Source organism: Idiotropiscis lumnitzeri, chromosome 6 (genome assembly GCF_059441095.1).
Source record: "Idiotropiscis lumnitzeri isolate Australia: NSW breed Sydney's pygmy pipehorse chromosome 6, RoL_Ilum_1.0, whole genome shotgun sequence".
Classification (NCBI taxonomy): domain Eukaryota; kingdom Metazoa; phylum Chordata; class Actinopteri; order Syngnathiformes; family Syngnathidae; genus Idiotropiscis; species Idiotropiscis lumnitzeri.
In genome coordinates, this window is record NC_142396.1 from 2,682,222 (window position 1) to 2,701,229 (window position 19,008).

General features: G+C 45.1%; 1 protein-coding gene across 1 annotated transcript; it reads left to right on the top strand.

The window, feature by feature from the left end:
• The first annotated feature begins 6,757 nt into the window (after positions 1-6,757).
• On the top strand, positions 6,758-14,407 carry LOC148334506 (macrophage mannose receptor 1-like). The gene is made up of 11 exons (XM_088298039.1): positions 6,758-6,773; positions 6,819-7,209; positions 7,388-7,509; positions 7,580-7,642; positions 9,683-9,835; positions 9,936-10,021; positions 10,457-10,574; positions 10,649-10,717; positions 10,767-10,934; positions 14,081-14,197; positions 14,280-14,407. The coding sequence occupies exons 1-11, from the start codon at positions 6,758-6,760 to the stop codon at positions 14,405-14,407; spliced, it is 1,431 nt and encodes a 476-aa protein (XP_088154165.1).
• The last annotated feature ends 4,601 nt before the right edge of the window (positions 14,408-19,008 follow it).

A 19,008-nucleotide genomic window follows, 5' to 3' on the forward strand; every position in this document is an offset into this window, starting at 1 on the left:
AGTGAATGCAGTTTTACACCTGAACTAACTCACCACACTAAACAAACTCAAGTGGGAGCTATATGAACAAATATTTTCGCCTTTGTTATCATACTGCTTTGAAATAATGAAAAAAGAAGAAAAGAAATACAAAATGAAATAAAAAGTTAGAGCAGTGCATGGGCAATACGATTTGACGACATCCGATCAAACTGCTGATGCTGAGAACATACCGCACGATATTAATTGTCTTTCATGGGACACCAGATAAATCTTATTTTTAATGATCTTTATTCATGAGTGCAAACAAATTTTGTGTCATCACACTTTTTTCTCTCTCTCTCTGCACTCCTGCAGTCAACTTGCTGCTGATGGCTCCTGAAGCTTGGCATCTTTTTGCCTTCACAAATGAATCGTGATTAGAAGTCACATCCTGAGGAGTAGCACTTTTAACAATTTCGTCCATCCATCGTCTATACCGCTTCTCAGCTATCTTTGGGCAGTAGGCGAGGTCACACCCTGAACGGGTTGCCAGCCGATCGCAGGGCACACAAAGTCAAACAACCATCCGTGCTCGCACACATACCTTGGGGCAATTTAGAGTGTTCAGTCGGCCTGCCGTGCATGTTTTTGGAATGTGGGAAGAAACCCGGAGAAAATCCGGAGCAAACGCACGCAGGCACAGGGGAGAACATGCAAACTCCACATAGGAAGGCCGGAGCCGGATTCGGACCCACGACCGGTGCCGTCTCTCACTGTGAGGCCATCGTGCCGCCCCGACAGAGAGAACAAGATGTACAATTCATTAAATGTTAAATGTGTACTTTGGAGTTGAAACAAATGAAAGTAGCTTGAATAAACTGTAAATTTGTAAAAAATTGAGTCGAAAAGGCCTGTACGTTGCGGTTCACCCCGGTGGACGAGAGGGTAGCCTCCCTCCGCCTTAAGGTGGGGGGACGGGTCCTGACCATAAGCACTTGTTTGTGCTTATGCAGCAAACAGCAGTTCAAAGGAGCCACCCTTTTTGGAGTCTTTGGAGGGTGTGCTGGAGAGCGCTCCCCCTGGAGACTCCATCCTTCAATGCTCACGTGGGTAATGACAGTGAGACCTGATAGGGCAGGGGTGTCAAACTCCTTTTTGTGGATGGGCCACGACGTAGTTCTGGTTTGCCTCAGAGGGCCGTTACGACGGCGAACCCATAGAAATGTACGATCACCTTACGTTATCACGTACACACAACAAATTGATGCAAAGCCATTTATTTTAAAAAGGAGGATTGGTGACAAATAAATGGCAATATCTCAGATCTCGATCTTGTTAAAAGTGAAGAAAATGTGCTCGAAACGGGAAGTTGACGCACGTGATTTGCCCTTCGCGGGCCACATAAAATGAGGTCTCGGGCCAGATCTGGCCCCCCGGGCCTTGAGTTTGACACCTGTGTGATAGGGCGTGAGTGGAAGGAGCGCTACCTCCCGCCAACCCTCTGGAATGACCTTCCATTCAATGTTCGGCAAGCCCACCAACCCCTGTCCACTTTTCAAAGTCGTCTGAAGATTTAGAATTTTTGTTTTCTTTTTGATTCTTTAGCATGCGACTCAACATGAGACTGTCGCTGCTCTGCTGTTCTTCGTGTATCTACTGAATATGTGTTTTAATGTGCGTTTAATTTTCCTGCTCATTGATATTACACCGTATGGAAAGTGCATTGTTGCAGCACCAGCTTTGATGAAATATATAATATCTAAAAAAAGTTGTACAAAGCGGCCAATTGACGTGACGTCCTCTTCGCCACGTCAAAGGCGTGCACGTTGACTTTGGGATGAAGCATACGCTTTGTTTCGTCACGTGGAGGGTGGTTGAGCGGCAAAACACCAAACAAGCATTAGTCAGTCCGTTGCTTGGGTTGAGCTGAACTTTTGCCTGCGTCCCCGACAGCCACGCACTCTGCGTGGAATCTGGCAAGTCGCGGATGATGAGGACGCCGCAAGTCACTCTCCTGGCGCTCGTCCTCGCCTTGAACGCTGCGTGGGTCTTTTTTGCAGGTGAGCACATTCATATTCCCTTGAGAGCTCCGTTTGGGTTCTCCAAAAACTACCAGTTGTTAGTAGCTGGATTGACATTGGTGGTACCGGAGCGGCCGTCTTCTCCTTTGGTGTGGTCTTGAAGTCATTTGGATTTTTTTTAACCCGATTTTGAGAGGGAGAGAACACAATTATTTGCCTGCTGACCCGCAAATGAAGGCCATCGAAGGCACAAACTTGCGAATATGTGAAAAAGAGAAAGTGCTTTGAACGGAGCAAATGTGCCTGGTGGTTTACGGTACTGAATGAGTTCTCTGCTTTTTTTTTTTTTTGGTCCTTAACGTGTTGCATTCGCCAATCACCACAAAGAAACGTCACTGGGCCAATGCTTTTGATATTCTTTTGAGAAATCAATCCGCCAATTATGTCTTCAGCTGAATCCATGATGACAAAAAAATCAACATTTACACATTACGTGCATGGCCTCACTTTGTGTTGTGTCGTGGCCGAATAACTTGACGTACCAACACACTGGACATTTTTGTACATATTGTTCTCTCTGTCTCTGTATCCCCTGTCGCGGGAGCGCGCACGCATTGACCGAAGGCGGCGCGATGTTACTACGTTTGTTTTCATTGAAAGGCACGAAGAATGTATGATTTTGTGTTTTTGATTTGCTGTCATTTAAAGTAGGGTTTCCATAAAAGTGGTAGTCTTCGTCGGTGTGGATTTCAGCACACCAATCGCTACAATTTAACACGTAAAGTAAGCGTTTGACTCCGCCGAAATTGGGGGGAAATTACCTGCATTTGCATTCGTTAGACCAAAGAAATTTCGCAATCAATGAAGCTACCATAAGTGAATTTCAGTGATCAAAGCACGATGAAAAGGGGAGAGGATGAGTGAAGTGGGCGATCGTGTTTCCAGCGAGATCAAATTAAGTGGCAACATACAGATAGGTGGTATCCTGTTCGAGAACACGTCATTGTATTGCAATTGACTGATTTATTTTTTATAACCACTGATTGCCGCGTCAAGAGTAGCAAAAGAATAAAAAAATAAAGTCACTCGCGTTCTGCGTCGGACTCGAGGTGCATTCACTGACCACTTAAACAGTAGGAAAGTTACCAACGGTTACTGATTCTGGCAGCACCCGCCAGAATAAGTACCCCCCCTCTAATCACAAAAATATTAACCCAACCCATCAAGTGACATATTCTGTGTACTTATTGGATCATCTTGAGTAAGTGTGGCACATTTGAGCAGGATCCCTCTTTCCAAAGCAAAGTTACATGGGGGATACTGTTTTTGGCAGGTGCTGCCACAATAAGTACCCCCGCCCCAATCACAAAAATATTCACCCCAGACACCAGGTGACTTATTCTGTGTACTTATTGGATCATTTTGAGTAAGTGTAGTAAATTTGAGCAGAATCCCTGTTTCCTAGGCAAAGTTACAAGGGGGATACTGATTCTGGCAGCACCCGCCACAATAAGTACCCCCCCCCTAATCACAAAAAAAATAGCATTACTATGAGCACCATTTATGCCCTTCCATCACATACTGAATACTATTTTTTTCCCATGTAAACCTGACAAAGGTGGTGATGATTACACCAAATTAAATGTACTTTACTTTATCTAATTAAATCACCCTCAGGTTTATTTTACCACGAGGGCAGTACATGATCTATCGCTCGCACAAAGTTTAACAAGATTTATTCATAGGTTTGTCACGTAAATATTATAAACCATGAAATAATAAGACAAAGTAAGTATCCATGTTCTCCCCATACCTGCGTGGGTTTCCTCCTTGTACTCCAGGTTCCTCCCTCTCTCCAAAAACATGCATGGTGGCTTGATGGAACACTCTAAACCAGGGGTGTGCAAACTTTTTGATTGGCGGGCCACAATGGGTTCTAAAATTTGACAGTGGGGCCGGACCAGGAGCAGATGGATGGAGTGTTTTGGTTACCTCACCTCATCGGAGGAAAAAAAAACATTTAATTTTAAATGACAGTGAACAAAAGCATTACATCAATATATGTCGAAAAAAAAAACAATGTTTAGAAAATAAAACTTTAACAAGGTTTATTCATTTAATATTTTTCAAGTTCGGCAGGCCGGATTAAAATGTTTAATGGGCCGCATGTGGCCCCCGGGCCGTATTTTGCCCACGCCTGCTCTAACTTGTCCCGAGGTTTGAGTGTGAGAGCGGATGGTTGTTTGTCTGTGTGCCCTGCGATTGGCTGGCAACCAGTTGAGAGTGCACCCACCAACTGCCGAATACAGTTGGGACAGGCTCCAGGATGTCCGCGACCCTCGTGAGGAGACGCGGATCAGATGGTCATCCACAGCTTCCAACGCGTGACAGTCTCAGCAACCCTCCCATCCAGTCGGCCTGCTGTACTTTTGAAGGAAATCGAGGAGTGCTTCCCTCATTTGCAACTGGCCAATCTGCTCGGTTAACAACATTCAACTGGCTGAAGTTCTTCAGTCCAAGTGTCTCAAAGACTGTCAGGAGTTCTTTGCCCAAAGCGCAGCACAATATTGTAAATCGAGGCCAGTCGGGATGGCAATATTTTTTGCAATCTTCAATCGAACATGTCCGATGTCCAGTTAATTTTCTCATCGATGATGACCCCGAGAAATTGGATTTCCTGCACCCGTTCAATTTCGACCCCATCTATTTGGATATGCATCTGAATGTCTCTTTCCAAAGAAAACACTTTATGACATATACACACACACGCACCGCCTTCAATTCCAAATTATTGTGCGCATATATAGCTGCTCCTCCACCAGTTTTTAGAATTAGAATTAGAATTAGAAATCCCTTTATTGTCAACGTACTCAACACAACAATAATACAGACAAATATATAAATTAGATAAATAAATAAGATGGAAAATAGTACTGCTTAGTCTGTTGTGATATGAGCGTTGTCCGTCACCATCACGCTCACCTTTTGCTTTTCTGTGATATGACAATGAAATCTCTCATGACCAGAGCTTTGGCATCCTTTGGTCAAGTCCAATTTATTTTTGATCCCAAGAAAGTGTTCAAGGGAGGAATATTTTGCAGTTAGCCGTCCATGTATGTTGTACTCGTCCTTGATTTATTTATTTATTTTTTTTGTAAGGTTGCGCTCGGTCCTGGCTCTGTCAGCATTACGTCCGCTTAGGTGATCATTCACGTGGACGTTGCTTCCCTTGAACGTTCTCCAACAGTGCATTTTTCTGTTTTCTGGGAACGAACCTCAGTATGTCTTGATTTTTTTTGCGCTTCGGTGGCTTACATGGCCCTCTGTTGTCAACATCCAATTCAGCACCTTTAGGCAGAAGAAACGCAGCCACCTGCTGCTGAGTGCAGCTGCCATCCCATGGAACTCGTCGGGTCACCGCACGGGCGTCTGATGGGGGTTTGATTCGGAGTCCGGTCACGGTCACGGTCACGGTCACGGTCAAATCATTGATCCTGGAGTGTTGCTCGTTCTACTCCCTGCGCCGCAAAATCTTTCTCAGCGTTTTGGATCTTCACCGCTTCAACTCCCTCCTCCATCTCTTTCTGCTGCATTTTGATAGCAGACGAGAAAATCCAGCGACTTCTTGATGTCGTCTCCCTCCTCGGCCGTCAGTATACCTTCTCGGCTTCCGTGACGTGTCTCGGAAATGCAGCGAGCAACGGGCTTGGAAAGTTGCTCCACGCGCTGCAACTTTAACACTTTTCCTGTTTCAACGACACAAAACGCAGGCGTCGGCTCGCGAGATTCATTTCATCCGCACAATCAAAAATTGGTCAGTGATGAGACGGCACATTTCTTGAGTTTTAACATTCAATAGTTTGGCAGTTTAAAACAAAGTTTCATGTCGTTGTCACTGGCAAGAATGGGTATTCAGTGCATTTGCATTTGAATACCATTTAGGATTTTCAGAAAACGAGCAAAAATGAGGTCAGTTAAAAAAGGTCAATTGCCGCAGAGCAAGTAGTAACAGAAAGACGGTTTTAATTTGCGTAAAATTCCATTGACCGTTGTCATGGGCAGCCAAAAAAGGATTTGTTTTTGTCATTATGGCAGTGCGGATGTTCTCATCGAATAACCTGTCTTTGTCGTCAACTGTTTAAAAAAAAAAAAAAACAGTGACATTTTTAAAATCCTGGCAGTGTGAAATCTGACCGTCTGTGTTTTTTGTTTTTTTTCAATTTCGAGTACTAAGCCATCATGATAGCAATTCACAAGATGCCGAAACAATAAAAAAATAAAAAAATGACCCAAAACATGCATGTCACTCGTACAAAGGAAGTGCAAAAACGTTGAAGACACTAAAATGGGAGCACAATTGAAGCTTTTGTTTCTATTTTGACTGATTCGTTTATAGCACACAATTTCCTTTCAGGTTCATTTTTGACCTGACATGTTTCAGCGAGTCTTTCAAAGACTTCATGTCAGGTCAAAAACAAAATTGTCTGCTCGAATTGAATCAGTCCAAATATAAATAAGAAGATGAAGCTTTTGTTTTTTTTTGGTCTGCAACTGCACGGCTACTTTCATGCTGATGCGTACGAATTAGAAATGAAGATGCGCCTCGAACGTGCAAATGCAAACAAAATCTTTCTTGCACACCGCCTGGCGTCCCATTCAGTGCAAAAGGCAAACTAAAACTGCAAGATTGATGTTGTAGCTGTTTGTTAAAAAAAAAAAAAAGGCGACGGCATCCTTGACGGCTTGTTCGCTGAATTTGCTGTTCTCACAACGTGATGAAAAATGACCAAGGCAAATGTGCTGTTGTGTCAGAATGATCCCAAAATGTGTCCTCAGATGCTCAGGAGTCCACATGTCAGGACGGGTGGCTCGCTTTTGGCTCCAGCTGCTACAAGAAGGTGGCGACCCCCAACGGTTGGCTGGGGGCCCGTTACGACTGCGTCTGGGAGGGTGGCGACCTGGTCTCCATCGCCTCGTCAGACGAGGAAGACTTCGTGAAGAAGCAAATGGGCTTGGACCCGTTCTGGATCGGACTCTCCAATCTGGTGAGACGGAAGCGCAAGCGGCGGTCGCTTTTCTACAAGTACTCGATTGACAACCGGCATTGGTCTTTGCAGAAATGCGACGAGGTCTGGTGTCAGTATGACGCGGTGACAAAGAAGCTGACTTGGTCCGACGCCCGTGTGAAGTCGACCTACGCCAACTGGGCCGATGGTCATCACGGAAGGTAAGACCGTCACGTCTTTGCGTCCTTTGTGAGGCACGATACATCTTGAGATATTGGAGCATGTTTCAAAATAGTTTGTGCGTGACGAGGAAAAAAAAGAGTTGTCATCAGAAAAGAGAGAAAAACCTTCAATTCGTCCCCAAGATGTGTCTCACTTTTTCATGGCTTCTCCCGACAGCGCCGACGTTGAGTCCTGCGCGTACGTCGACCACGGTTTGCACACAAACAACCAGCCTGGCAAGTGGAGACGCGGCTCGTGCGGATCCTCGTTGGCGTACATGTGCGAGCGCTCGCTTGACGGTAAGTCTGCCCGTCCGTTGTCATGTTGACGTTGAAAGAAGAAAAGCGCAATCACGTCGTCTTCCTGCAGACTGCGCGGAAGGACAGCCGTGTTTCGGCAAAGACAAAGGTTTCGAGTACCATCGAGTGGAAAGTGAGTTGCAGTGACACTGTTTTTTTTTTTTTAAATACACCCGCACCGACCTGTTTCGGGCCGCCTTGACCCACCCCCGACCACCAAATTGAGTCCCCCCCTCCTCTGCTCACGCTCTCCCACGTCGGAGTTGCCGCCCAGCGAGCGAGCGCCCCATCCGCTGCCTGGTTCGTTTTGCGGCAAGACCAAGGCAAAACACCACAATCCCGAGAACACAAACTGCGCGTACTTTCCTGCATTGGGCACGCTCGTGGAGAAGAAGAAAGGCGAATAAGGAGGAGGAGGAGCCAGGACACAGACAGACAGCAGAGGGGGAGTCAAACCGTTTGACGTTTCACTTTCCACCATAATGAGCACCTCATCAAGTAAATTAGCCATCTTATGATTGTTAAGGCCATTGTGGTCTTGACCCCCCACCACCGCCCCATCTTGTGATGGTATGCCCCAGTAGCAGGTGGGTGGCGCTGGTTCCGTGTTGTCAAAATCAGGAAATACAGGCACGCTGCTGTCTCACGGCTCTTCGGACACAAACATCCATACATCCATTCAATGATCTTTAAATAAAGCTCTGTCGTTAGCATCGCTCCTCTTTTTTGTGGGGAGGGCGGGGGCCAACAATATTTCTGAATAACGCTGGTGGGTCGAGGCCGGAACGGTCCACAGATGGCGGCCGGAGGGCAGCGGACTGACGGGCACAAAAAGGCTCAAGTGTCTTGCTCTACAAAGTGACATTATGTTGAATTGTGTACGGACTGAAGAATGAGAAAAAGTATTTCGGCAAAAATAAATCGAAAACAAAAACAAAATTGACCGAGCCATAAGGGACGATATGGAAAAGTGGCTGACGCACCCAATGCGAATACGCAGAAGGATAAGTGTGGTCCAAATGAATATGGTGTCGGGCCTGTTTTTTTTCCTTTTCAGCCTTGCCCGTGATTATTCCGAGTGACCAATTTCCGAAATGGGATAGGCGCGGGTCTCGATTTATATGGGAAGGCAAACGTCCAAGAATTAGATACGCCACTTTACAACTTAAAAACAACCCTGGAAAATAGTAGCGTGACTCTTTTAGCGCAGACATAGAGAGATCTAATTTAACAAGGTATTTATTATTTATTTATTTATTCTCAATAATCAAAACGCAACACCGACAAAGATCAAACTCACACCCGGAAAAAACTGACGACGGAACAAAAAGTGCTTGCAGAAGGCAAGGAATCCAACAAACATAAATTGCTTACGGCAGAAGGGCAAGAAAAACCAATTGGGGCGAACGGGAACCAAAAGGAGCAGAACCTTAGATGAAAACGGAGAAACATGAACCAAAACACCATATGCAGAATGCAGTACGAGAAGTCGATAATTCACCACTTGGCTCATGAGATGCAGGAGAATATTCAGACGCTGAGTAGTCAGCGTAGGAGGCTTAAGTCGTGACATAATCAGTGGGTTGACGAGAGACAGGTGCGTGGCTGGTGGGCGGGTCTCTCCAGCCATGACGACATGAACCAGGAACGAGCGCTGGAGGAAACAAAAACATGGCATGACAGAAACGGATCATGACAATTTCCATGCCGCGTTATCTTGTCCATTGGTGTGACGTCAGATCTAAAGGGTCAAATATTAGATTTGTTTTTTCATTGGGACAAACGGAGACCCCTGATTACATAAAAAGAAAATTCTGATGTCAATTTAATGATAACTTAGACATTAGAGGAATGGTACCATTTGGTGACGCAACTGAAAACAGGAATGGAAATTGGACCATTAAAATGCATGCCGTTGAATTCCAAATTCCTAGCAGGAAAACGGGTTGATAATTTGGGCGCTAAAGACTTGGATGGCAACATGTACTGTTGTGTGATGCCATTGTGTGATTGACAGAAAAATGAATTTTGCGGCATTTTTAATGATTATTTTCAAAATTCTGATCGGCCTTTGGGTGCCGGCGGCTCCTGGGCTCAAGCCCCGGGTAACACCGTTGGGGTAGGTGGTCTTGGCTCCGTTGTTGGTTTCTAATCAGTTTCTTTTGGGTTTCAGCTTCCTACTGCGACCCTGGAGAGTTCCTGCACAAGGACTCTTGCTATCACTACGAGAAGAAGAAGAATTGGCAGGCAGCCGAAGCGTCCTGCGTAGGAAAGAATGGCCATCTGGCCAGCGTCCATTCAGAGGAAGATGGCAAATTCTTGTGGGGTAAGCAACAAGACCAACTGACGATGCCGCAATGCCTCACAACATCGGACAAGTTTGGATGCCGTTCTTGTGCTGAAGTGCTTGTTCTGCCTTCCTCAAGATTTACGCCGTACAGATATTGCTAGTTGGTCGGGACTCAAGAAGAGCAAGGGCGGCTCTTGGAAGTGGAGTGACGGCACAAGCACAGTAAGTGACACGTTTACAGCAAAAGTTGTCAGTTGAAGCTGTCGTATTTAACGGCAAAAGTTAAAAGTGAGGACACAACTCAAGCAGAGTTTTATGGCATTAGGAGGAAATGCTTTGATAAGAATGGTCATCATGTTACGAGAAGAGAAAAACCTCTTTGAGGATTAGAATTGTCATTTACATGGAAAAGGTAACCAGTCCACTAAATTGATTTCACGAGGAAACATTTTACAGAATAAAAAGAAACCATTTGAAAAGTTTCAGTGTGAAACTCAATGTTGTGTTTTTGCTGGACAAAAGTTGGAATGTTGCAACAATTTCTATTGTGTGAGAAAAATGATGTGAGGAAAAATTTAGGAGGAAATGCGGTGGGAAGCCATCACGAGCGACTGCAGCACCAAACACGCTCAAGTCACGTCCGACATGTTGTTGCAGGCTGACATCCGGTGGAGTGGCGGCTATCCAAGTGGTTCAGGTGAATGCGGAACTCTCTCGGCTTGGAAGATTTGGAATCAGGATTGCACCCTCACTTTCCCATCCGTCTGCAAAAAAGGTGCGAAAGTCACGACAGCCCACTTTGCACTCTCACGCACGCTCTCATATTTGATCCCTCTTGTGTCCTTCCAGCCAAGACTCGACCGTTTCTTCTGCCGTCAACATCAATACCAAGTGGGCGTCCCACCCTGCAGTTGACATGTGGCCTCGTCGTGAGTTTGTCCCAAAGTGACTTGAGTCTCGCTTGCAGGCTGGAGTGCAAAGTGCGGCTGGTGGCAAGACAACCCTTCCAACGACTTCTGCTACCTGATCAACCGCAAGTCCACCAAGACGTGGCAGGAGGCGCGTGATGATTGTGTCCGCCGCGGAGGCGACCTGCTCAGTATCACTGACTTGCCTGAACAGGCGTTCATAGAAGGTAGGCTGCCCGTCCGTCCTTGATGAATGAATCCAAAAGTGAGGTGGCCCAGCTTCTGACGTCAACATTTTGCTCATTTTCTTTCCATCAAAAAGAAGGAAAAAAAAAATTGCACTCATGTCAACCATGCCCCAGACATCACCTGGATTTGGTTACTCGACATCAAGTAGTTGTCTTGACATTGCTGAGCATTTCGGTCTTCATTTTGAACTAGTTTATCTGGCAAAAAAACAAACTAGGATTTTCACATTTTTATATAGTTTCAATATTTAGTCATTTTCAACAGAGCACACTTAAATACGAAATATTTAGCAATGTTCCCACGAAACACCTTTGCCAGTCAAACAAATATAAGGTGTTTATTTCACATTCAAGAAAATGTGGCTCCAGGAATTTAAGGGTGCCACGTCCAGAAAAAAAGAGTCAACTATCTCCTGCAGAAATATATCAAGTGCGAAGCATTGAGTTAACATCTTTTACCTTTTTTTTTTTCAATCAAAGAGTTATCAGCCTAAAAAAACGGAAAGCCTAATTATCCAAGTAAACCATGTTGAGTACACAATCAATAAAAATGGCTGTCCTCATAAAAAACTTTGACACCACTTTTTCTTTTGAATATTTTTTTCACTTCTCTTCATGAGAAAAATGTGTTTGTGACTGCCCTGCCAGTGACTTAAATCTGGGTTGGAACGAAGTCAGGGCCATTGGGATTTGGTGGATTATTTCACACATCTGGGTTTTGTGTTTTCCTTTAAATAATGTTTGTGCAACCGCATTTAAGCACTCCTTCACAACGTCCCATCACTTGAACGTTTTTTTAGGTTTCCCCCAAATCCATGATACTTTTAGTGAACATTTGTTTGCATGCCGCTGGGCTGTAAACGAAAATGTAAACATCTGTTCTACTGCACTCGAAGTTCGATGTTTTTGCATGCGCTCACCTCAAACGTCAGCGGATAACTGTGCACAAAAGGGCGGTGCTTTGTTTCGTAGTGGCGCTTGGCAATGTTGCGACGCTTTCGGAGCATATGATGCACACTGGTTTTGAATCGGCTGCAGCCAGAACCAAACTAAATTTCTCCGTCCGTTCATTTAAAACAACACGCATCGACCTCGCTCACTTTTTAGCAAGGCGTACTGTCAGCAGCACTCTCTTCCGGTCTGCTGCGCAATTGGCAATGGATCGTAAACAAAAGATTGGATTGGCTCAAATCAGTGACGCCTTTTCCGTATTTACTAGAATTGCAGCGCCAACGTTTGCGAATGCGCCCTGAAAAAAAGTCATCATAGATTGGCCATGGGTCCGGTCCGAACCATCCGGCGGTCCGGATCCGGCCCGCGGTCCGCCATTTGGTGATGCCTGATTTACAGTATCTTTCCCATGTGTAGAATTGAGTAAATGGATCATTTTAGTTAGAGGAAATGTCATTCCAATGTTTGCATTTTAAAAAGGACATCTTATTGAGAGAAATATAGTCAAAACATTTGACATTATATCCCATAGTCTAGAGTCTAGACCGAGATCCTCATTACAGGTTAGCTTTACTCGGTATGGTTGCAAATTTTGCATTTTCCTTGTAAAATGTCGAAAGCATTGTGGTATCGATTCATCAGATTTTAAAAAGTAACTTAAAAATAAGATGTCATTATTTTTTTCAAATTCAACGAACTCCTCATTTAAAATATATTCCGTTTTGGTTCTAATATCAACTTGATTGGTGTCTGTTTTTCCAAATTACTCTTTCCTTCAAGGTAAAAAAAGAGAACCTTTTCAATTTTTTCATGTTTTTTTCCCCAAGTGTACCCAAAAAATGAAGTTACCCGGTTGAAAATGGTGACCACGATGCACGGCACTCCAAGTTCCGGCTGCATCCGTTGTCGTTTGCACACGCAGAGCGCCGTGCACAGACAATTTCAAGGAGAAAAAAATGTACTTTTTGTGCATGTGGAATACATTACCAAAGAGTATAGTTCCAATTCAATTTGCCTTTTATTTGTAAAAAAGTCACACCATCAACCTCATCGATTTGGGGTATCGTGTTAAACTCGCCAATCAGGTGGCCAGTCGGCTCATTTATGCTCAGTTGTTTGTGATAATGACATGCAAGGCAAACAATACAATTTCACTGGATTCATGTGGCTGGTGGAGCAGGGGAGGAGATGCCTGTGTGTGTTTTAGAAATGTCGTAAATTGCCCACCTCTGTCCATGAGCGAGCGGATAGCAACAAGCGCATGGGAGCCAAACGGAAGAAAAAATACTTTTTGACGCAAATTGTTATTCGGAGGTTCTTGCAGAAAACACATTGCCCTTACGCAGGCGGAGGTTGATGCAGAAATTCCCGGCATGCCGAGCGGCATTGTGTAAATAGTTGCTAAAACTCACGTTTTTATGGTTAAGATTACATGTCAATTATTCCCTCGTCCTTGTAGCAGAGGCGTGTCGTTAATCCGCCCCGCCCCTTTTCATGAATTATGATCTAATTTTTTCAGTGGATTTAACTCAGCGCCGTGACCAGAGTGTTTAAAGTCAGTTGTCTGTACATCTGGCCTAACCGCTGGAATCACAAAGGCAAGTAAACAGCTCTTCAGTTGAAATGCTTTTGAGCTCAATTCTCGCCATCGTGTGCTCGCGCTTGTGGCTGCAACTGCATACGGAAGTCAAAATCTGCATTCTTGATGGTGATAATGGGGCAGGGGCCGCAGAGAGCAGTCATCATGAAGTCATCTGCATTCATGCCCCGAAGACGGAACCTGAGGGCTATTTTCGGGTGTACCCGTGAATGAAATGATGACGCTGGTGGTAAAAACGCACGCGAGCGGCGTACTTATTGCTCAGGTTCCATTCAAATGAATGGGAGCACGCTCCGCCTTTTAGCAGATCCCCGTTTTTTGGGGGGTTTTGTTTTCTTGTCTACATTCACGCCGACCTCCTCTCTCTGTAACAACGTGAATCTTCCTTGACTGACGCAATATCTTTCAAGGGATTGAAAAAGTCATACAGTCCAACATGCCATACGGGCGGCCGAAGGACAAAATAAACGCTCGCACAGTTCCCATCGTAAAGAGTCCACGGAGGAACAACAAGCCACTCACGTACTTGGAAGATGTTTCAAATTTGTGTTTCGTGTTTACCTTTGATTCAAAGGGCTGTCCGCACTTCTATCGACCGGACTTTCTCTGTGGTTGGGCGGCAAAACCATGTCTGAAGACCACATCGAGTGGACTGATGGGTCCCCGTCGACTTACACCCACTGGAACCCAAGTCGGTCTAAAACCCGCCCGATGTTCATCGCAGACTGCGGGCAGAAATGGAGGAGAGCTTAGCATGTGTCGTCTCCTTCCAGGTACCACCGGTGACCTCCTTGGCAAAACCTGTCTTTCCTTACTCACTGGCAACGGCCGCTGGAAAGCAGACAATTGCCAGCAGAAGAGCAGCTACATCTGCAAGAGAAGAGGAAGAGGTAAGATGTGACATTGGGCCGAAATGCACAAAATATTGTCACTTGGATGCAAGGAATTAAGAAGGCTTCTTTTCTCAAGTCCTAAAAATGAAGCGTGCTTTCCTTTGTGGGCGTGTCAATTGTCAGGAATGCAGGTGACGCAATCGGCAAAAACTGAAATGAGGCGCTTGCACAACTGCTCGCTTGCTGAATTTCTAGTTTTTACGAAATACTGACAAGACAATTATGCCGTTTTATCAGAATAACCCCCAAATTTGTCCTCAGTCGATCAAGGATCAATGTGTGAGGACGGGTGGCGCGCTTTTGGCTCCAGCTGCTACAAGAAGGTGGCGACCCCCAACGGTTGGCTGGGGGCCCGTCACGACTGCGTCTGGGAGGGCGGCGACCTGGTCTCCATCGCCTCGTCACACGAGGAAGCCTTCGTGAAGGAGCAAATGGGCGTGGACCCGTTCTGGATCGGACTCTCCAATCTGGTGAGACGGAAGCGCAAGCGGCGGTCGCTTTGCTACAATTACTCGATTGACAACCGGAATTGGTCTCTGCAGAAATGCGGCGAGGTCTGGTGTCATTATGAAGCGGAAAGAGAGGAGCTGACTTGGTCCGACGCCCGTGTGACGGCGACCTACGCCAACTGGGAATCAAATCAAAATGGAAGGTGAGAAGGTTATGTTGGTCCACCCTTTTCCAAAATGTGAGAAGCACACGTGATAGGTGGGAAAATAGGCCAATCTTTCCCATTTGTCGAATGTGTGTCTCGCTTTTCAGGACGTCTCCCGACAGCGCAGACGAGTCCTGCGCGTACGTCAACCAAGGTGTGTACAAAGACAACCAGCCTGGCAAGTGGAGACGCGCCTCGTGCGGATCCTCGTTGGCGTACATGTGCGAGCGGTCGCTTGACAGTAAGTCTGCACGTTCGTCGTCACGTTGATGTTGAAAGGAGAAAGGCGCAATCACGTCGTCTTCCTGCAGACTGCCCGGAACAGCCGTGTTCCCACAAAGATTACGGTTACAGTCGATGGGAGAGTGAGTGGCAGCGACGATTCTATCTCACACCTGCACCGTCTCGCTGTGGTTTTCTAATCAATTTCTTTTGGGTTTCAGCTTCCTACTGCGACCCTGGAGAGTTCCTGCACAAGGACTCTTGCTATCACTACGAGGAGAAGAAGAATAATTGGCAGGCAGCCGAAGCGTCCTGCGTAGGAAAGAATGGCCATCTGGCCAGCGTCCATTCAGAGGAAGATGGCAAATTTTTTGAGGGTAAGCAAAAAGACCAACTGACGATGCCACAATGCCTCATAACATCGGACAAGTTCGGATGCCGTTCTTGTGCTGAAGTGCTTGTTCTGCCTTCCTCAAGATTTACGCCGTACAGATCTTGGTAGTTGGTCGGGACTCAAGAAGAGCAAGGGCGGCTCTTGGGAGTGGAGTGACGGCACAAGCACAGTAAGTGACACGTTTACAGCAAAAGTTGTCAGTTGAAGCTGTCGTATTTAACGGCAAAAGTTAAAAGTGAGGACACAACTCAAGCAGAGTTTTATGGCATTAGGAGGAAATGCTTTGATAAGAATGGTCATCATGTTACGAGAAGAGAAAAACCTCTTTGAGGATTAGAATTGTCATTTACATGGAAAAGGTAACCAGTCCACTAAATTGATTTCACGAGGAAACATTTTACAGAATAAAAAGAAACCATTTGAAAAGTTTCAGTGTGAAACTCAATGTTGTGTTTTTGCTGGACAAAAGTTGGAATGTTGCAACAATTTCTATTGTGTGAGAAAAATGATGTGAGGAAAAATTTAGGAGGAAATGCGGTGGGAAGCCATCACGAGCGACTGCAGCACCAAACACGCTCAAGTCACGTCCGACATGTTGTTGCAGGCTGACATCCGGTGGAGTGGCGGCTATCCAAGTGGTTCAGGTGAATGCGGAACTCTCTCGGCTTGGAAGATTTGGAATCAGGATTGCACCCTCACTTTCCCATCCGTCTGCAAAAAAGGTGCGAAAGTCACGACAGCCCACTTTGCACTCTCACGCACGCTCTCATATTTGATCCCTCTTGTGTCCTTCCAGCCAAGACTCGACCGTTTCTTCTGCCGTCAACATCAATACCAAGTGGGCGTCCCACCCTGCAGTTGACATGTGGCCTCGTCGTGAGTTTGTCCCAAAGTGACTTGAGTCTCGCTTGCAGGCTGGAGTGCAAAGTGCGGCTGGTGGCAAGACAACCCTTCCAACGACTTCTGCTACCTGATCAACCGCAAGTCCACCAAGACGTGGCAGGAGGCGCGTGATGATTGTGTCCGCCGCGGAGGCGACCTGCTCAGTATCACTGACTTGCCTGAACAGGCGTTCATAGAAGGTAGGCTGCCCGTCCGTCCTTGATGAATGAATCCAAAAGTGAGGTGGCCCAGCTTCTGACGTCAACATTTTGCTCATTTTCTTTCCATCAAAAAGAAGGAAAAAAAAAATTGCACTCATGTCAACCATGCCCCAGACATCACCTGGATTTGGTTACTCGACATCAAGTAGTTGTCTTGACATTGCTGAGCATTTCGGTCTTCATTTTGAACTAGTTTATCTGGCAAAAAAACAAACTAGGATTTTCACATTTTTATATAGTTTCAATATTTAGTCATTTTCAACAGAGCACACTTAAATACGAAATATTTAGCAATGTTCCCACGAAACACCTTTGCCAGTCAAACAAATATAAGGTGTTTATTTCACATTCAAGAAAATGTGGCTCCAGGAATTTAAGGGTGCCACGTCCAGAAAAAAAGAGTCAACTATCTCCTGCAGAAATATATCAAGTGCGAAGCATTGAGTTAACATCTTTTACCTTTTTTTTTTTCAATCAAAGAGTTATCAGCCTAAAAAAACGGAAAGCCTAATTATCCAAGTAAACCATGTTGAGTACACAATCAATAAAAATGGCTGTCCTCATAAAAAACTTTGACACCACTTTTTCTTTTGAATATTTTTTTCACTTCTCTTCATGAGAAAAATGTGTTTGTGACTGCCCTGCCAGTGACTTAAATCTGGGTTGGAACGAAGTCAGGGCCATTGGGATTTGGTGGATTATTTCACACATCTGGGTTTTGTGTTTTCCTTTAAATAATGTTTGTGCAACCGCATTTAAGCACTCCTTCACAACGTCCCATCACTTGAACGTTTTTTTAGGTTTCCCCCAAATCCATGATACTTTTAGTGAACATTTGTTTGCATGCCGCTGGGCTGTAAACGAAAATGTAAACATCTGTTCTACTGCACTCGAAGTTCGATGTTTTTGCATGCGCTCACCTCAAACGTCAGCGGATAACTGTGCACAAAAGGGCGGTGCTTTGTTTCGTAGTGGCGCTTGGCAATGTTGCGACGCTTTCGGAGCATATGATGCACACTGGTTTTGAATCGGCTGCAGCCAGAACCAAACTAAATTTCTCCGTCCGTTCATTTAAAACAACACGCATCGACCTCGCTCACTTTTTAGCAAGGCGTACTGTCAGCAGCACTCTCTTCCGGTCTGCTGCGCAATTGGCAATGGATCGTAAACAAAAGATTGGATTGGCTCAAATCAGTGACGCCTTTTCCGTATTTACTAGAATTGCAGCGCCAACGTTTGCGAATGCGCCCTGAAAAAAAGTCATCATAGATTGGCCATGGGTCCGGTCCGAACCATCCGGCGGTCCGGATCCGGCCCGCGGTCCGCCATTTGGTGATGCCTGATTTACAGTATCTTTCCCATGTGTAGAATTGAGTAAATGGATCATTTTAGTTAGAGGAAATGTCATTCCAATGTTTGCATTTTAAAAAGGACATCTTATTGAGAGAAATATAGTCAAAACATTTGACATTATATCCCATAGTCTAGAGTCTAGACCGAGATCCTCATTACAGGTTAGCTTTACTCGGTATGGTTGCAAATTTTGCATTTTCCTTGTAAAATGTCGAAAGCATTGTGGTATCGATTCATCAGATTTTAAAAAGTAACTTAAAAATAAGATGTCATTATTTTTTTCAAATTCAACGAACTCCTCATTTAAAATATATTCCGTTTTGGTTCTAATATCAACTTGATTGGTGTCTGTTTTTCCAAATTACTCTTTCCTTCAAGGTAAAAAAAGAGAACCTTTTCAATTTTTTCATGTTTTTTTCCCCAAGTGTACCCAAAAAATGAAGTTACCCGGTTGAAAATGGTGACCACGATGCACGGCACTCCAAGTTCCGGCTGCATCCGTTGTCGTTTGCACACGCAGAGCGCCGTGCACAGACAATTTCAAGGAGAAAAAAATGTACTTTTTGTGCATGTGGAATACATTACCAAAGAGTATAGTTCCAATTCAATTTGCCTTTTATTTGTAAAAAAGTCACACCATCAACCTCATCGATTTGGGGTATCGTGTTAAACTCGCCAATCAGGTGGCCAGTCGGCTCATTTATGCTCAGTTGTTTGTGATAATGACATGCAAGGCAAACAATACAATTTCACTGGATTCATGTGGCTGGTGGAGCAGGGGAGGAGATGCCTGTGTGTGTTTTAGAAATGTCGTAAATTGCCCACCTCTGTCCATGAGCGAGCGGATAGCAACAAGCGCATGGGAGCCAAACGGAAGAAAAA